The sequence below is a fragment of the Lycorma delicatula genome, chromosome 1 (assembly GCF_047948215.1).
Source record: "Lycorma delicatula isolate Av1 chromosome 1, ASM4794821v1, whole genome shotgun sequence".
Lineage (NCBI taxonomy): Eukaryota > Metazoa > Arthropoda > Insecta > Hemiptera > Fulgoridae > Lycorma > Lycorma delicatula.
In genome coordinates, this window is record NC_134455.1 from 177,738,257 (window position 1) to 177,757,941 (window position 19,685).

A 19,685-nucleotide genomic window follows, 5' to 3' on the forward strand; every position below is an offset into this window, starting at 1 on the left:
GCCAATGTTAAGGTAAATTTTAAGTTTAAATATTTTGGTATTTATGAAAAAGGATCTTTTATACGTTATCTAAACTAAGAAAATAAAATAGATGTAAATATTTTCTTTACTAAAAATAAATTGACAAGTTTAGATGGGTAAAAATAGCAAAAGAATCCCGTGGCAGAGTGGTGGCGTCTCAGCCTTTCATCCGAAGGTGCCGGGTTAGAATCCGCTCAGGCATAAATTTTTTTATACGCGACAAAACTCCATTTACATATTCCACCGATACGCTTCAATCTTATGTGGTGAAATCATCACGAAAAAAAAAATTAAAAAACGCATAATTATTTTGTTTTTGTATTCCCTATCTAGTGCTAGTCGTTTCATTTCAGTATACCCTCTACATCCTACATCCCTAACAATTTGTTTTACATATTCCAAACGTGGCCTGCCTACACAATTTTTCCCTTCTACCTGTCCTTCCAAAATTAAAGCGACTATTCCAGGATGCCTTAGTATGTGGCCTATAAGTCTGTCTCTTCTTTTAACTATATTTTTCCAAATGCTTCTTTCTTCATCTATTTGCCGCAATACCTCCTCATTTGTCACTTTATCCACCCATCTGATTTTTAACATTCTCCTATAGCACCACATTTCAAAAGCTTCTAACCTTTTCTTCTCAGATACTCCGATTGTCCAAGTTTCACTTCCATATAAAGCGACACTCCAAACATACACTTTCAAAAATCTTTTCCTGACATTTAAATTAATTTTTGATGTAAACAACTTATATTTCTTACTGAAGGCTCGTTTAGCTTGTGCTATTCGGCATTTTATATCGCTCCTGCTTCGTCCATCTTTAGTAATTTCACTTCCCAAATAACAAAATTCTTCTACCTCCATAATCTTTTCTCCTCCTATTTTCACATTCAGTGGTCCATCTTTGTTATTTCTACTACATTTCATTACTTTAGCTACATTAGCTAAGATTAGCTACATTAGTTATTTTCTGGTGAGTTTTAATCTTAGCTATAAAGGTAGGTGATCTTAAAGGTAGTGTGCGAAAGTAGAGTAGGTGGTCACGTGACCTACAAATATCTCAAAAACGGTGCGTCCTAGGGCATTTTTGACTGAAAAATAAACCTATCCACCATGGCATCCTAATACGGCTAAGAACCATATGTGCCAAAAAGTTAGAAAACTACCCACACTTAGCACGTGTCGTAAAATATATAATTCTATATATGTTGAGAACATTACGTCCAATTTAGAAACTTCAAACGGATTCTTATAATGTTAAAGCTAAGAAATAATACTCGTAAACTACCCGCACTTTGCACGAGTCGGTAAATTTATAAGTTTATATATCTCGAAAACGGTATGTCAGATTTAGAACATTCAAACGGATTCTTAAACTGAACAACCTAAGGAATTATCAAACTAACCACGCTTCGCACAAGTCATATATGTAGGAAAGCAGGGTTGCGATGCTTTCATCTACTATCACGAAGACAGACAGATATTATCGAACACAGTCGATTGTTTTTATAAGTTATGGTAGGTAGTGATTACGAAAACAAACATTCTTGTACATAAATATTTATTGATCTTTGCATACATTTTTGTTACACAGAATACAAATCTCTTTTTATTTTTGTTCGGAGAAATTTTTATAGTATCCAACTGAATTTTTAACTTATACTTTAAATCTTTATCTAAATCATTAATTTTTTTTACCAGCCAGTAATTTGATAAATACAAAGAGTCCAAGTTCTCAAATTCTAATACACATCTAGGTTTTTTCTATAAACTACTTGTTTTATCTCCTTAATAATTAGTTCCGTTCTTACTTTCAGTTCTTCTAGCCGAGAGCATTCTGGGAGTTTAATTTTGCCTTTTATTTCCTGCATAGTAATTCTATTTAGATTTGCAGATATTTATTTGCAGATAAACCCGATCTTTATCCAACAGCATTTAGTACTCTTCCTTTGAGGCAATTGTTTTTGTCAAAGACTGTAGTTATAGATGAGCACGGTGCACTCACCTTAGCTCATCTAGCCTCGCATCGGGTGCTAGCTTAATGCATTAGTCTAGTCTCGCACGGGGTACTTGCCTTGCCTTACACAGGGGTTACACATGCCGTACTTCACCCAGTATGGTCGCTACGGATGAGCTGTAGTCAGGGTCATTTTTTTGGGTGAACAATTTTTGGGTGGGGGGATGCAAGAGTCGGGGACATTTTTGGGCCGCAGTTTGAGGGGCGGTTGGGGGTGCTGGAAATGACCTTTATTTTTCGCTTAAATCGCCAAAATAACACTACAGATGAGTATTTTTTAATCATTGCATTTTTTCAGTGCTTTGTAAGTTTTTGTATGATAGTTTTTATTTTACTATTATTTTTGGTGTTAAATTTTTTTAATTATTAGTAAATCTCCTGATGATGACTAACAGTAAAAATGCTTACCTATATCATTTGTATCGTTATCAATGTGTTTGAAGCTTAGCAATTCGTGTGATAATGACTAGAAAAAATTCCAGACTGGTAATATTTTATTCCTTAATTTACATTCAATCATTTTTTTATTTTTCATCTGATCTCTGTGACTGAGTAGGTAGCGCCTCGGAATTTCGTACGGTGGTCCCGGGTTCGAATCTCGGTCAGGAGTGGCATCTTTTCATAAACTACCAATTTCCACCGGCCATTGACCACAGCTGTTGATAACCGCTCTTTCGCAACAAAAAAAAAAAAAAAATTTTTTCTATATATGTGTATATATTTGTGCATAGCATATATATATTATATATACACTCATATGTACAGCAATTACTTATATTTCATTATAGATATTAACTAAATAATATAAATCTACTGTACAAATATCTTGTCATTATAAAAAAGAAAAAGCTTTATCAAAAGGAATAAGAATCCGTACCATTCAGCTGTGATAAACTCCGATGTACTGCACGCAATCTTTACGTAATGTACCCTAAACTAACTCATTTTATCAGTCGTTTTTATGACCACTTTTGTCTTCAATATTATAAATTGGTTTACATAATGAATTTTTCTGTAGAGAATTAATTTTTTTTTCTCAAAGAAGGTGTTGTTTATTTATTAATTTTGTTTTCCTTAAATATTTCGAATAAGAGTAGAAAATGAGGGTAAATCAAACCGCAATTCAGTAAAAAATGAGAGAAAGAAAAAGCCTGCCCCGTCGAATTTTAATTTCCATATGGAAAAAGTAATAAATAACATAAAAGAAAAAATTAGTAGTGAGAGTTTTGGGAAAAAAGTAAAAATACAAGTCATACATCATGATTTTTGTATAGTATAGTTTATTTTGGCTAAATAATAGGAACTACTTAGAAGAAGTAAAGTTTATGTTTTTATTATTACTACTATTTTTATTTTATTATGCATAAAATACAATTTTACAATATAATTATTAAAATACTGTGTACAATAATAACAAATAAAGTATATAGAACTAAATTTCCCTATTTCCCCACCAGGAAAATCCGAGTGTAGAGAAGAAATCCATCAATTACAAATATAAAAAAGAGTCAAAATAGAATATTTAATTTCCTTTAAACTAACAATAAATACATTAATAACGTAGAATAAAATAAAATGTATATTTCATTAAAATAATTTTGACTTTTGTTTATTCAGTCAGATCAAAATGTAATTAATAATTTAAAAATGTATTTTTCCGAAGCTTTATAAATATCATAATCTGCTGTATGCATAACATGAACATGTAATGAATTATAAAGATCAAGTTTCATTATTTTTCAACGTTTCATTCCTGTAGTAAAACTAGTTCGTTTAATTTGTAACCATTTCCCCATTTACTGCCTATTTCCATGAAAATACTGTATAAGTGGAAATAATTATTATATTTTTTTAGTAATTAATAACACATTAGATTCGTACAATTTATTTATCTATCTAGTAATTGTAAACTTTTTCATAGAGGTTTTACTAAGTCAGTTTTGTTTTTCCTACACATTATTATCATAATTAAATTTTATGCAAAAAATTAAAATAAGAATTATGAAATGTGATATAAAGAAGGATAATAAGTAATTTAATTATAACTTATGGCCCGTTGATGAATTTTTGCCTTTCATCTGGAAGGCTCTGGATTCAATCCACGGTCAAACATTGCGTTTCTTACACGCTGAAATTATTATAAAAATTAACTGGCATCGACTCAGTGCTTCTAAAGAAAATAAACAACACAAGCATTGCATAAAGTAGAATATCTTTTACACAGAAAAGAAATCACCAGATGTCAATCCTAAATTACCCGAAATTACTAAAATTCTGTTCGGTAAAAAAATATACGAGAATGCAGTTAAAAAAAAAAAAGGATGATTTGAGTGTTATTTTCTGCCATTCCTAGCATTATCACTCTACCATTCCTATTTGACGCATTTTGGAGTATTTCCATTCTCAAAATTAAAATTAGTACTACGCCTAAGTTGAGATCGTCGAATAAATAGCGATGGTAAGCTGATGATAAAGTGACAATGTTAGGAAGGGCTGAAAATAACGCTCAAATCAGTTATGATAATCCTAGTAGAAATGTGCGATATTTTGAAAATTTTAGAAAAAAATTGAAGATGTTGATTGAAGAGGAATGTTGAGGCTAAGAGACTGACATTGAATAAAAGGGGTTGGTGAAGCTTATTTATCCAGTCAAACAGTGAACCCAAAACAAAATTCCGAAGGCGTGACCGGGCGTTTTTTGGTATTTAATAGGAATTAATAGAGTTCTGAAGATATGCTGAGAACAAGCTTGAGAAACCTAAGATCTGCAATAAACTAGGAAACCTATAGAAAAATAAGAAATGCAACTAAAAGCTACAAAAAAGCCTCATCAAACAAATAATTTTTATCAGTAATTGATAAATTAATGAAACATAATTTAGTCAAAACTTTAATATATTTTTAATAATACTCAAAAAATGGAAAAAAATCGGTATGGAGCGGTTTTATTTTGACTTTAAGAGTACTTCTCCTGTTATATTCTGTAGAAACCAAGATAAAACCAATACATATGTTTACAAACTAGTTAAGTACGAATAAAATTTACGAACAAATTTTTTTTGTTATTAAAAACTTTTTCAAATTTTAAATAATATTAGTTACCTGTTGGCTAACTTAAATTCACTTCTTTATTTTTACTTATTAAGTTGGGTGCACTTTAATAGTGTAAGCTTGTAGAACAAGAATCTTAATCATAAACTTTTAGCTTAAGTACGTAAATTGTTTATCAGTTTGTATTACGTATTAAAGTAGCAAATTATTGTAGTTGGTTTAAGTTGAGAAAGCGGATTGAGAGTGTTTTTATTGTTAAATAAACTTTCTGATTGGAAAATTCTAGGAAAATCTCTTTTTGTTAGATAAAGTTTCCCTCAGTTAAATTATAATCTTTCATTTTCTCCGGATAGAATGTTATTTATTTAAATATAAGAAAAAGTTAACTATATTATATACTTATTGAATTAGATGTATACGAAATATGTTGGTTTTACGTTCTATATATTTATTTTCGAGAACAGTATAGTTATTACAATCTTATATAAAATCAACATATTTCAATTGGTAAAAAGTAAAAATAGTTAAAAGAAAAAATATAACATTTAAACAAAATTAATAAACAGAAAAACACAATTACTAAACACTATAAAGGAATTCAACCTGTATTTATGAAATAAACCACGAAAACTGATAATATTCGTATATATAAATAAAACTGCTTAACTATTGACAATACAAGTAAAAAAACAAATTGTAACTAACACTGAATTAACAAATAAGATGTTACGGCCTACTCGAAAACCTAATTTTATTTTTCATTTTGTAGTGCTTTGCAAGTATTGTCAAAAAATTGTTACAAGTCCGTCTTTTCATATAAAAACAACAAAAAAAGATAAAATTTCATTGAAATTGGAAGACGCGTTTGAAGACGTCTACACCAGACATAGATAAATAAATAAATTCCGTTTGAATTAAAACAGTTTTCATTACTTCGAAAATTTGGATTAAAATTGTCAAATTCGGTCAGAAGAAGTTGGTAACCTAAATGTATGCATCTACTCGTAGAAGTACACATAAGTAATCAAATACGTGTTGGAAGAGTACTCAAGGGAAGTTTTGGATTTTAAAGATCATTTTCAAAAACCTATTTTTTGACTATATGCTCTTGTGTAAGTTAATCCAAAATAAAAATATTATGTGTGTGTGTGTGTATATATATATATATATATATATATATATATATATATATATATATATATAATTATAAACGTATTTTGTTTGTATTTAATACATAAATATATCATCAGTGATCCTTTCTCTCATGTCTGAGAGCTGTGACCCAATACATAAACCGGTAGAAATCTCCCGCTGTAGCTCACAGTCTTCTGCCATTCGAACCAACGTGCCTAGTGTTTTTCTAGTTGCCTCTTCAAATTAATCCAGCCACCTTTTTAGCGGTCTTCCGTGAACACCTACTGCCCTCGATTTTTCCCTTTATGAATAGCTTCTCAAAATGTTCGCAGGGCCTACGGACTATATGGCCGAAAAAGCGGAGGATGCACTGAAAACATATTCTGGACAACCTCCTTTGTCCACAATATCCAAGTCGTTTTTATCAAATTCGTTCGTCCTCTTTTCCGTCAGTTTGACGTGTGGCATTTTTCTGTAGGTCCACATTTCGAATGCATCAATTCTCATCCGGTCTTCCACCTTGATGACCCAGGTCTCAACGCCGTACGTGACTACCTAGGAGACTACCTAAAGCAGTCTCAACTTTGTATTCTTCGTGATTCCAAATAGCATTCTTTCTAAATAGCTATCAAATTCGGAAGCGCTTCCTTTGCCAAGATAATTTTTCTTTGCCTTTCAGCCGACAAACCCCGATCTTTATCTATGTGTATCCTAAATATACGAGACGGTCCACCTTTTCGAAATCACACAGCACATTGCTGACTGGAATATCGTTGGCTTTGTCTACGATCATTACTTTTGCTTACACAATATACACAATATTGCTACACAATACACATAACAGCTACACAATATACATAATACACATATATACACAAATAATACACAATATACATAATATTGAAATGATCGAAGACAGAATACGTTCCTGTCGTACTCCTCTTGACGGGTAAAAGAGCTCCGTTATTTCATTTCCCAGTCTAACCACGCGCTGTTCTTTACATGTAAGTTCCAAATGAGGGTAACGAGATGATCAGAAACACCCATTTCCTTCAACACCCTCCTCAGAACTTTTCACCTGACCGAGTCAAATCCCTTGGCGTAATCCAGAAAGAATATTACAAGAGGAGTATTGAACTATTTGGCTTTCTGTGCTAACTGCGTAATATTTAGTATTTGCTCGCGTGTGCTCTTTTCTTTGATCTGCTGGAATTTCTCTGTCCAGATAGTATTGTAGACATTCATACAGTATATACAAAATAATTTTACTGGTGTCTGAAACCAAAAAAATACTTCTATAATTTTTGCGGCTCTGTGTGAGGACATAAAAATGTCCTCACACAAGTATGAATACCGAGGTTGCTCACTCATCAGACAATTTGCCGGTTAACCATATGTATTTACAGATCTGGTGCACAGTCGTAACACATAATTCATCCTTTGCATTAAGTTAATGAGATACATCATAACTTCATAATTCGATAAGAAAATAATAATTCTAAAGTTAACAGGAAGTTTATAGATAACTAGCAAATATAACATATATCTCATACTGAATGGGAAAATGTTAATAATAAAATACAATAAAATAAGTTCGTAATTATCAAAAATTAATATAAAATACAGAAAATAATAATTAATACTAAATTAAGAAAAATTGAAATTATCAAAAGGAAAGGAAAACTAACTACAAGTTCATAGAAAAATTATTAATAAAATAAAAAAGGTCTCGTCTAATAATTGTAGTCTTGTATCAATTCGCCTATCTCTAGAGTTTCTCTATTAAAATATTGAGCCTTGTACTCATGCAACAATAGACAAATTTCTGTCAAATGTATTGCATCCTCTTCTTCGCTTACAAGACAAAAAAAAACAAACCTTGGATCTACTTGACCGTGAGTATTTATTTAAATAAAAAATTTTGCTCTGGTTTTAAAATACTAGTTTATTAAATTCCATTTTTCCTCATTGCAAATACATAATACACATGTTAATCTCGTTTTTTTTTATACATTGAACGACTGCAACAAATAAAAATAAACAACATATTTTCATATATATATATATATATATATATATATATACACACACACACACACGCCCTTTTACTAGAAAATCAAGTGTATTAAACAGTGATTCAGCTAATATTTTTACATAACTATCATCAAATCAATCACGAACTTTTTTCTCTTCTGAGGTATGAACACAATTTCTAAACATGCCTTGGCAATTGTCGCAAGATTTTTAATTCGATTCTCGTCAGAAGAATTATTGCTATTTTAAAACTGAAATACATTGCTCAGTTAGTTATATATTACTTTCTTTTCAAAAGCAAAACAATAGATTTTATTGATGAATGCTCTCTACCGTTCAGAATAAGTTTTTTCCTTAAATTTATGAATTATAATTTCTTACTATTTATTACGTTATTTATTTTAAGACTGTAGAGCTTCTGCACGCATTTAAGAGAAAAACCACTAAACAATTTTGTTATAAGTTTTATGTGATATTATTTTTCGGTGAAACGTTTCATCATATAATCTTAGAGTATTTTATTATAATTGCTTGAAAAAAGAATTCAGAACTCACTGTCGTATTTGTACACCCATTAACATACTTGTTTTTTATCTGTTTCTTAGTCTTAGGACTGGTGTTTAATGTTCTACGCCAAATAGGTCATTTGCAATTACTCTTATAACTTTTTTTAATAAATTGCTTTTTATCAAAATACCTTGATACCTACTGAAGTAAGATTCCTGACTGTAATACTCGTATCTATTATTAAAAAACAGTTCATAATTGAAAAATCTTGTTTCAGAAAAACTTAACTGGACAATCTCAGATAAAAGAAATTAGTTACAAGGTAGATGATAAAAATTCTTTTTGCAAGCATTTTATGTTTGAGTAATGTTGAATTAGATTATCTTTAAAAGAAGTGAAAAAAAAAAAAATTATTTTAGTTATTTTAAATGATTTTGAAGAAACTTTTGATAATTTAGTAAGTGTGCTTATTTTAACTGGAGTGTGATAAGGAGTTAAAAGATTGTCTTTGATTTTTTTATCGATATTATTAGGAGAGTTATTAAGCTCAAACTAACTGGAAAACTTATAAACCAACTAGTCAAATTGTCGGCATCCGCATATATTTGTATCTATATATATACATATATATAAACAAAATAATAATAATAACTTGCACAAAATCAAAGGTATAATCATTATATAGTTGGCATTACAGATCCGTGTGATGTAATGCCTTAAGGGAAGTAAATGTTCGTTCAGTTGGAAATTTTCGACTGTGAAACTTAAATTCAAAGTACTAATGGGGTAACCACATATCAACCTAGATGACGACAGACGGTTATTTTAGGTATATGTGAGAGAAGCTTAGAAATTTTCCATGATTTAATCATAGATTAGATTCATCAGAGAAATGAAAGGAAATTCCCACAATAACTTGTGTAGGAGGTTGTACACCGTGTAATTTATATTATATTACTACAGACTGAATTTTCCTCCTTACTCCAAGAGCCAATTCTTTATATATTACTACTTTATATTGTCTGTATACTAAAGATACAATCAATCAAAATTTCAAAAGATTTTTGGCATAAAAATTATTTTTAATTCTATTTTTTTCAATTTTTGTTTCCGAAAATATATCTACAGAAACAAAATCAGAGAAGCTTCTCCGGCAGCCAATATAGTAGGAAAAACCTCTGTTTAAAATTACGAAACATTTCTTTATGCATTTATTTTAAATTCTATTTTTTTTAATATTCATCACTTGTAATGTTTCCTTAACATGTCTCCTCGGGTAGTAAATACAGAAAACTTGCAAAAGGACAGTGGATTAGAAATAGAAATTAGAAATAGCTCCTAATAAATCCTGTTGCCTGGTCCTCTCGGGTAGAAGATCATTAAGAAGTGTGTATCTAAATATCAGAGGACAGAGAATTGATGAAGTACAAGAAACAAAATACTTGGGGGTACTTCTGGACAAAAGTTTAAGGTTCAGCAGGCATATTGATATGATTTGTGGGATAGTTACTCCTGCTGTAAAGGGATTAAGAGGATTATTTCAAAACCACGGCACACCTAAAATGGTTATTCGAAGATTGATAACCGCGGCTATCACTTCGGCGGTACTGTATGCGGCTCCCATATGGGGGGCGCCAATGAACATACAGCGAAATAAAAAGAAGTTGAGAAGTGTCCATAGACTGGCATTGCTGCGTGTAGCTGCTAGTTACTGTTCGGTATCGTATTACGCGCTGTGCGTACTGACCGGGGTCCTACCCATAGACCTTCAGATAAAAGCCAGAACCCTCAGACACAGGGGTATGTCGAAAGAAGAGATGGAAGGGATTATAGAACAAGAATGGCAAGAAGAGTGGGCAGGGTCCAGAGTGGGAGAATGGACCAGACCTCTAATCCCTAATATTAAAACCTGGAATAACAATAGACTCGGAGATGTCAATTTTTACATGACACAGTTACTGTCGGGGCACGGCTCTTTCGGTCAGTATATGTATAGGATCGTGAAGAGTGCCACCCCGCAGTGCATCTATTGTCCAGAGAACGACGATGCCGAACATACGTTGTTCATATGTCCAAGATGGGCCGTTAACAGAGGTCAAATAGTAATTAATGGTCTTACACCAGAAAATCTCATAAACTGGTTGGGGTACAACAATGAGAACTGGGAATGGTTCCGCAGGTTCGCCGGGGAGGTCCTGCGGGCCAAAGAGAATGAAGACAGAAGAATGGGAGTATAAACAGTAGGGTAGGGCGGACAGTCACTCCATGGAAGGCCCGTACGCCTTGGTGTGCGGGTACCTGAGAAGGGGGTGAACTCCAGGGGAGTTTGAGTTTGGGTTAAAATAAAAGACCAAGTCCCGGTCGGCGGGGTCGTCCCTGCGGGAGCCTAGGCTCTTTGTGGGGTCGGCGCTGTCGATTAAAGGCCAAAGGCGTAAAGACCGAGTCCCGGTTCCCTGCTGAGGCGCTGCGGGACGGCATAGCCGGACCTTGGCTCTAAATCGGGGGATTAGAGGCAGGCAATGTAAAACAAAAGATCCGAGACCGGGGAGGCCAACCTGCCGTGCCGGACGTATAGCCGGCGAGTGGGGGACGCCTCCTTTGAGAGTAAAAGAACACTCTCCCCGACTGAGTATACTTAATTGGATATCCGGTCGGGGAGAGTAGGAGAGAAAAAAGAAAAAAAAAAAAAAAAAAAAAAAAAAAAAGACAGTGGAATACCCTTTTCACGTACGAAATGAAAAAGAGAAAGTTGAAAAACGTTCCAAATATTATTTATGTCTGTTGAGTTTTTAATGTGAAAATTTATTGTCACCTTGTTAAACTAAAAAAAATCATTAAAAATCAAGGGGTATAATTTTTTCACTATTACTTTTTTAAGTTAAGTACAACCCTATCGAACAAATACAAAACTTATTTTTCGGCAAAAGGGTATGACCTAAAGACAAAGATTATAAATTAAGAATTCAATAGTGTAAAAAAAAAACAGGAATAAGTTAAAATGATTATTATTATTGAAATAATGAACTTTTACTTCATTTTGGTAAAAAACGCAAAGATTTAATCGCTTAGAACTATGTAGTGTCTAGATTATGTTCGCTACAAATATATACGTCCATCACTCAGAAAATTTATAGTGAAATTAATTAGTTGTCTTGGAAAAGTTATGTATAAAAATGTCTTAAATATCTTTATTTGACATATGCTTTTCTTGTAAAAGGTATTCTTCCTAGTAAGGTATAATAGTTAAATACGATGCCTTTACAAATTAATATAAACTTTTACATAATAAGTTCGTAAAAACAAAATTCCTATTTAATCCTTGATATTTTTTTTTTAAATTTGGACTAGAAAATCAAATATTCATAAAAATTCCGGTCCCTCATTTGCTGGAATGAAGTAGATGTAGATTGATTGAGTAACATTTGTATTTCACTGGTGGTAGTATTTGTAATATAAAGTAATAGTAGTAGGCTGGCTGCAATAATCACCTATTTTGGTGATTTTCCTATTTTTCTGGCGAATATTTTTGAGAGAGACTTTTATTAGAAGGGATTTGAAAAATCCTCTTTCTACATAAATTTGTGAAAAAAAGATCAATATCAGACATACAGACTAATAAACTCTGAAGGATGCATAACACATACTGACATTTAGACGAGTAACCAAAATGTCCTGCATGTATAAAAATAATCGTTGAAAATTTTTATCAAAAAAGGTATTATGATAAATATAATCCAATAATATACATTTTTCAAATATACTCGTATACTCATCAATTAAATTAACTATTAAGGTAACGAACCGTGGCTCGTGCTTGTATAGATCCAAAGATTATATGGTTTACAAACGGAATAAAAATTTTAAAATAGTCATGCCGATCTGAAGTTTTAGGTAGTAAGGTAGTAGACTGGACTATTTTGTTAGAGTTTTGAAGGGTCCAGTTACTTTTTTTAAACAATTTATCTAAATCAAGATAGATAGCATAAAAATTAAAAAAATATATATTAAAATTAAAAATGCTACATTTTTCGTTCTCACCTTGATAACACATCTTAAAAAGTATAAAATAATTTAAATCGTGGTGCGATTTCTTTCTAAATCTGATGTACAGAATTTTTACAAAGCTTCAAACTTGAGTTCTCGTACTTTCTGCTCAAATATTAATTTATATGACAATTTATAGCAATGTATTACCGTTTTACGCTATGGTTGCGACAGTACTGAGCAATTAACTATATTCCACCAACTCGACATACTATTTCAATAAACTCGATACACAAGTAAGCTATTATGAATGTTAATCTTGTCATTTTAGAGCTTACCAGTCTGTAAGTTTTGTCAAGGTTAATTTTGATATTTTCTGAACAGTTTACTCCCACCTCTGTAATTAGATCATTCCATTTTTCTGTCATGTATACTAGTGCCTTCTAAGGTAAATCAAGCTTAAATACTTACTAAATAATTACTATTTTAGTCTCTATTTTGTTACGTCTTAGTTCTCCCAGTCCTTAAGACGTCAAATTTAATAACTCATTTAACTTTAATTAATTTAATCAACTCGTTAAATTATCACGAACAAAAGACGATGGAGCCCTTATTTTATCCTCCATTATTTTTTTTCTGCCAGACTGTAATATTTCATTTTACTAATAAAATTGTTTCGTCATAAAACTAAAAACTTACAGAAAAGTACCCTCTAGAGTATTAAATAATAAAAACGTTTTGCAAAAAGATATATATATATATATATATATATATATATATATATATATATATATATATGTATATATATATATATATATATATGTATATATATATATATATCAAACAAAAAAAATTAAAAACGGCCAATACCATAGGCCGTTTTTAATTTTATATATATATATATATATATATATATATATATATTCCCTATTAATCTCTTAATAACAAATATTTTTCTCGTTTTCTTCATCAAATATGGGGGTGATAGATATGGGTGACGATTTGGCAATATTGAGCGCGGTGAAGTAGTAGCACTGGTTTTGTTAACTTCAGCCAGTGCATGAAAAAACTAGATTTATAGAAAATTTAGCGCTCTAGTATGAATAATATACGACTAGCATAATTCATTTAAAGAATCTTTTTTAGATATAATTTTTCTACGCCGTAAGTGCAACTTGATCGGGCTTATTTTTGATATTTTAATTTTTCTCTACCATTTATCTTTAATATCCGTTCCATTTTAATACTTCCCACCGTACGTTCTCTTCACTATAACCATCTTCGTGGTCTTTTTTATCCTTTTTCATAATCCAACAGTTTACTCGCCGTTATTCTTTGGCTCGTTCACTTGAATGGTATAATAAACCAATTTTATCTATTTCAACTAAGTTCTTTGCAAAGCTTTCTAATTAACTTTTCCGTCTTATATTGTTTGTTGCCTTTCTTAATATAATTTGATTTGATCATATTGTTATTCTGATCTTACGGATGAAGAATTTTATTTCCACTATTTAGAGCATTTCTCCTTCTCTATGTCTGGTGACCAATTTTTCCGTACAGTAATACCATAGGTCAAGATCGGTATTTAGTATTGTATAAGCCTTCTTTCTTTCTTTTTCCTATTTAGCCTCCGGTAACTACCGTTTAGATAATACTTCAGAGGATGAATGAGGATGATATGTATGAGTGGAATGAAGTGTAGTCTTGTACATTCTCAGTTAGACCATACCTGAGATGTGTGATTAATTGAAACCCAACCACCAAAGAACACCGGTATCACGATCTAGTATTCAAGACCGTGTAAAAATAGCTGGCTTTACTAGGACTTGAACGCTGGAACTCTCGACTTCCAAATCAGCTGATTTGGGAAGACGCGTTCACCACTAGACCAACCCAGTGGGCTAGTATTGTATAAGCCCACCTTATGTAATGTAATGAAATGTTTTCTTACATTTTTTTTAGAAACCTCTTTGCTCCAAACGATTCCTTGACGCTCACTATGTTCCATTCAGTTGAAGGATCTTCCGAACACTTGATTTATGTTATAAAGTTGTTTTTTTTTTTTTAGAATAAATATAACTGTATTTATAAATACACAATTTTTACAAAATTATGATATTTTTCAGGGTTGATGATAAGTTAAGAGTTCGAGTGGCAGATAGCGGACTGGCTCGTGATTTATTCCCAGGTGACTATCACTGCCTTGGAGATAATGAGAACAGGCCTATAAAATGGTTGGCTATTGAGAGTCTGACGCTTAAGCAATTCACTTCAGCCTCCGATGTAGTAAGTTTTATTTGTATATTGTTGTTATTCAGCTAAATATTAATTTAAAAAATACGAACATATTTTAACCATATTTCTGATCAACTAAAAATTATAAATTAATAATAATATAAATTTATGTTTATTAACTTTTTAATTAAAAATAATTTGTTCAATAATTAGTTCTTTTAAAAGTATTTTAAGGAAAACGAACTGTTATCCCTATAATTGTATTTGGTTTTATGCCTTAATAAAACCAAATAGTGTAGCCTAATCTTGGTATGACAAATAATAATTTTATAGTGAAGATGAGACTAGCTTTTTAATTTACAGACAGCAAAATAATCACCAACATAAAATACAAAAAAGAGCTATGCCAAACGTAAATTTAAATAAATTGTAAAAAGAGAAAATACTAAAGAATCAGTTACAAAAAAATAAAAATTTAAATTAGATGCCATTTGGATTATTGAATAAATTTTCATCACAGATACTGTTGTCTTAGGTTAGGAAAAAATAAATTAAAGAATTGTAATGAAGAAATAATATAATAGAAATTAATACAAATTAACAAACAATCAATATATTTTTTTTTATTACTCAGCCCAGGGGAGTGTCCTTGCGATTCTAATAAGCCTCCCCACCTACCAGCAGTACGTCTAGCATGGCAGGTCGGCTTACCGGTTCCGGATCTTTTCCTTACTCTCATCTTGCCTCTACCTAAAACCGCTAAGACCAAGGATACCGGGGTCGGCTATGCCGTTCCCGGGCCTGCCCCAGCAGTTCGGTCTCGGTCTTTTTTTTTTCCAAAAGTAACTCCTCCCACTTCTTGTAATCCACTTCCTTTGCTCGTATAACCTCAGCCACCAATCTCTCATTTGTCAGCCATTCCTCTTTACCTCTCAACAAATATTTTGTTGTAGTTTCCTGGGTAATCTCTTTTATGTTATATCTGGCTTTTAGATCCTCCCAACGTTGACATTCAAAAAAGGTGTGGCAGCGAGCGTCCTCTTGACCGCAGTACACGCAATTTGGAAGCTCCCTTCTTTTAAACCAGTGTAAGTATACACCAAATCCTCCGTAACCGGAGAGAAGTTGTAACAAGTAGTACCCCACTTCGCCGTGTTTCCTCCCCAAGCACGGTCCTATCTCAGAAATAAGTTTCTTTGTCCCCATCCCAGTTGTAGCGGCGTTCCACTTTTCTTGCTATTCTTGTAGCAGGAGATTAGTGGCATCTTCCCTATCCATACTCTGATAGATCCATTTCGTTTGGGTATCCCGTAACTGGATCGGCGGTAACCGGTACCATTCCGTACGCCGCCACGATCCTTAAATTCATTCGTCTCCGCAGTGATGTCATCATCTTCATACTCCTCTTGCGGTTTAGTGCCAATAACCAGGCAGGGACTGCATACAACACTACAGAAGTCACTGCTATCATCAAAAGCTTTCTTTTAGTTGCTCTGAGTCCCCACTATGCGCCCATCATTCTTCTCAGAGCCTTGATGATCCGCTCCGCTTTACTTTGTTCGTACTTCATTGAGGTGTCGGTTGTATAGCCCATTTTGATCGAACCATACCCCGAGATATTTCACATCACGAGTTGCGTTTTTGTGGAGCGAGTAGTAGCCCCCTTGTCCTCAACCATATGCTTATCTGTCTTATGGCTCTATTTGCCTTTTGCTCTACTTCATGTTCTGTGGGCCCATCAACGAGCATCACCAAATCGTCGGTGTCCGCAACGAGTGTCACTCCCTCCTAGAACCCCATCCTCAAGACCCCGTCAAAAAAACGGTCTACAAGAAGGAGCCTAGCACAGATCCTTGGGGGACCCCCCCCCCCATACATTCGGAAACGTATTTCTCGTCTTTCTACTGGAATCAGCAGCTCTCTTCCCTGTAAGTAATTACTTATTGAGGCTCTTAAGTATAAACATATATTCCTCCTCAGCATGTCTTCCAAGACGTATCTCCACGGAATATTGTTGAAAGCATTGCAAACATCAAGGAAGACCATCATTGGTATCTTTCTGGTCCTCCGGGTGCCCGCTCTACTTGTCTCTATCCACTGCACTACCTTGCTGAGAGCGTCCACCGTGGATTTTCCCCTGGTGAATCCAAATTGCCGTGGCGCCAACCGTTCGGATGCCTCTAACTCAGACTAAACTCGTCCCGCCGAAAGCCTCTCGTATAACTTGCCTATCGTCGGCAATAAACATAACATATCGGTCTGTATGATTGTCGCTGACCTGCATTCACCTGTTTCGGGATCAGCAGTAATTTATCCACTTTCCATGTTATAGAAAATCTCCCTGTACTCAACGCCTTGTTGTTTGCCAAGGATGTGATTTTGCTTACGCCTTTAATAGGGTACCCCAGACCCCGTCTGGACCCGGCCTCTTCTTTGTATTTATTCTACCAACTGCTACGTGTAATTCTTCTACAGTGAACCCTCTCTCTTCCTGTATTGTGACAATAATGCGGGGTACTTCTGTGGTTTGAAACAATTCTGTAATCGCTTCTTGAGCTTGATCTCTAAATATTGTGGTTAGCGGCGTGCCAAACTTCCTTAGTATGACCCGATTCGACCAGCCCACGGATCAATATTTAGTTCCCCTACTGCTTCTTCCCAGTCTCTTCTTTTTGCTTGTTTGATCGTGGCACTAAAATCTCCACGTTCGTTCTTGTATGCGAGCTCAGCCTCTGCCACCTCCACCGGTCGGTTCCGTCTTGCTCTTTGCATTTTTCTTCTCGCCGCAATAGTCGCAACTAGTAGTTCCGCAATTTCAGTCCACCAGTGGACATTACGTCTGTCCCCACCGTTACTTGGTTTAATTTTTTCATTTTCTTCACAAAGAATTTGTAGGAAGACCTCTGGAATCCAAACAATCAGTACTTACCACCTATTATTAGAAAACGAACAATTTTTAGTGTTTATTAAACTAATAATTTTATATAAAGTATTGTAAACTAATAAGAAATATTTATCTCAATCGAAGTATAATTTAACTTAAAAAGACTGCAGCACTGAAATTTCAAACTTAGATTGCTTACCGTGATCTAATGCAAGCGTCTTACAGTAGTTGAATAAGGTAAAAATGTTATCTCAAGAAAACTAAGATAACATGAATTTTGAATAAATAGAATTAAATTTAAGAGACGAGATAACCGTTAAAGGTTCTTATTACAGAAAACTTCTTAAAATATTTTTAATAAATGTCAAAAATTTGCTGCAAGTTGGAAGGTTTGTGTTTCTTTATCTGTGGTATCTATTGTTAGCAATATTAAACCAAATTAGAAAAAATATTAAAACCAAATTAGATTAAGGAAATGTCTGTCTTCTTGCGCAGAACTGCGCAAAATGTTTTTTTTTTTTCAATTTTTTGTTGATTTTATAAAACTAATCAGTATAGAATACTGTTAAATAATAAATAAAAGCGGAATTAAATAAAAATAATAACACTACTAAAAAAAAAATTATTTTTATTTTATCACAGACTATTTACAGAGGTGTTTATAATCGTTAAAGCCGGGTCTCACTAAGAGCAAAGTTGAGCTGTTTGTTGTGCTTTACAAAGGTTTTGTCAGTGTGGTTTCACAGTCATTGCTAATCTAAGCTATGAATTCTCTTTTCCCTCACAAAAACAGTATTATTGTCTTTGTACTCCGTCAATAAAGTTAGGTTTAGTGTTCTCCAAACTATCTTGCTTTTTAAAAAAAAAGCGTTGTTCACAGAGTCTGAGATAAACTATTATCGGAAAAATTCCGATAAATTTCCTGATCCCTAAAAAAAATGTGGAAATGTGTAAATCAGTTTGTTGTTAATCTTTATTTTGACCAATTTTCAACAAACTTCGATTCTAAAATACGGTATTAAAGTTATCTTTTTTCAGAAGACTGAAAAGTACTTATTACAAGATGATAAAATACACAATTTTTAAGTAATTTACAGAAAAAACTACGTCATCTATATAATTTAAGAAGAAAAAAGAAAATCTAACTGTTGGGGTTTTTTTGTTTAATTTTTACTCTGTAATGCTGTTTGGAATTCTATATTTAAAAGAGTATATTATTTATACTTCTATGCCAACTAAGTATGTAAATGATTTTAAATACTACTTAACTAAAGTTTGCTTAATTATTATTCCTGATGAGTTTGTTGCAATCTGTTCAACTAATGAACAATAAGCAACTCCTCCTCCTGGTTAAATTATGTGAAAGAATGTATGACATATATCTATGTCATGTAAATAAGGTGAATAAGGTATAGTCTTGTACAGTCTCAGACTGATCATTCCTGAAATATGTGGTTAAATAAACTCCAACCACCAAAGTTCACCGGTATCCATTGTTAAGTACTCAAATCCAAATAATAGCAACTAACATTTATTAGGATTTGAACCTCAGAACCTTCGTCTTCGAAAATCAGTTGTTAAACAACTGATTTGCAACGACGTATTTACCGCTAGGCTAGCCCGGTGGGCTGCTTAAATATAAAAATTGAAATTATTTTAAAAAGAATTCTGTTTTGTCTTAAACCATACAAATTTTTAAAATAATGGATAATTTTCAAATAACCACTATGAACAATTTCATTTACTCATCAGTGTCTAAAAAGCAAGCTGCAAAATCCGAATGAGAATTTAATGTTCCTATGTTCCATTTAGGAAATA

The 19,685-nt window shown here is 32.7% G+C and overlaps 1 protein-coding gene across 2 annotated transcripts in view; it reads left to right on the plus strand.

The window, feature by feature from the left end:
- Positions 1–19,685, plus strand: part of LOC142325780 (tyrosine-protein kinase Dnt-like) — a 509,730-nt gene that overhangs the window by 470,098 nt on the left and 19,947 nt on the right. For both annotated transcript variants that reach the window (XM_075367813.1, XM_075367820.1), the window contains exon 9: positions 14,875–15,034. In XM_075367813.1, coding sequence (XP_075223928.1) covers positions 14,875–15,034 — 160 coding nt within the window. The remainder of the gene's footprint in view (positions 1–14,874; positions 15,035–19,685) is intronic.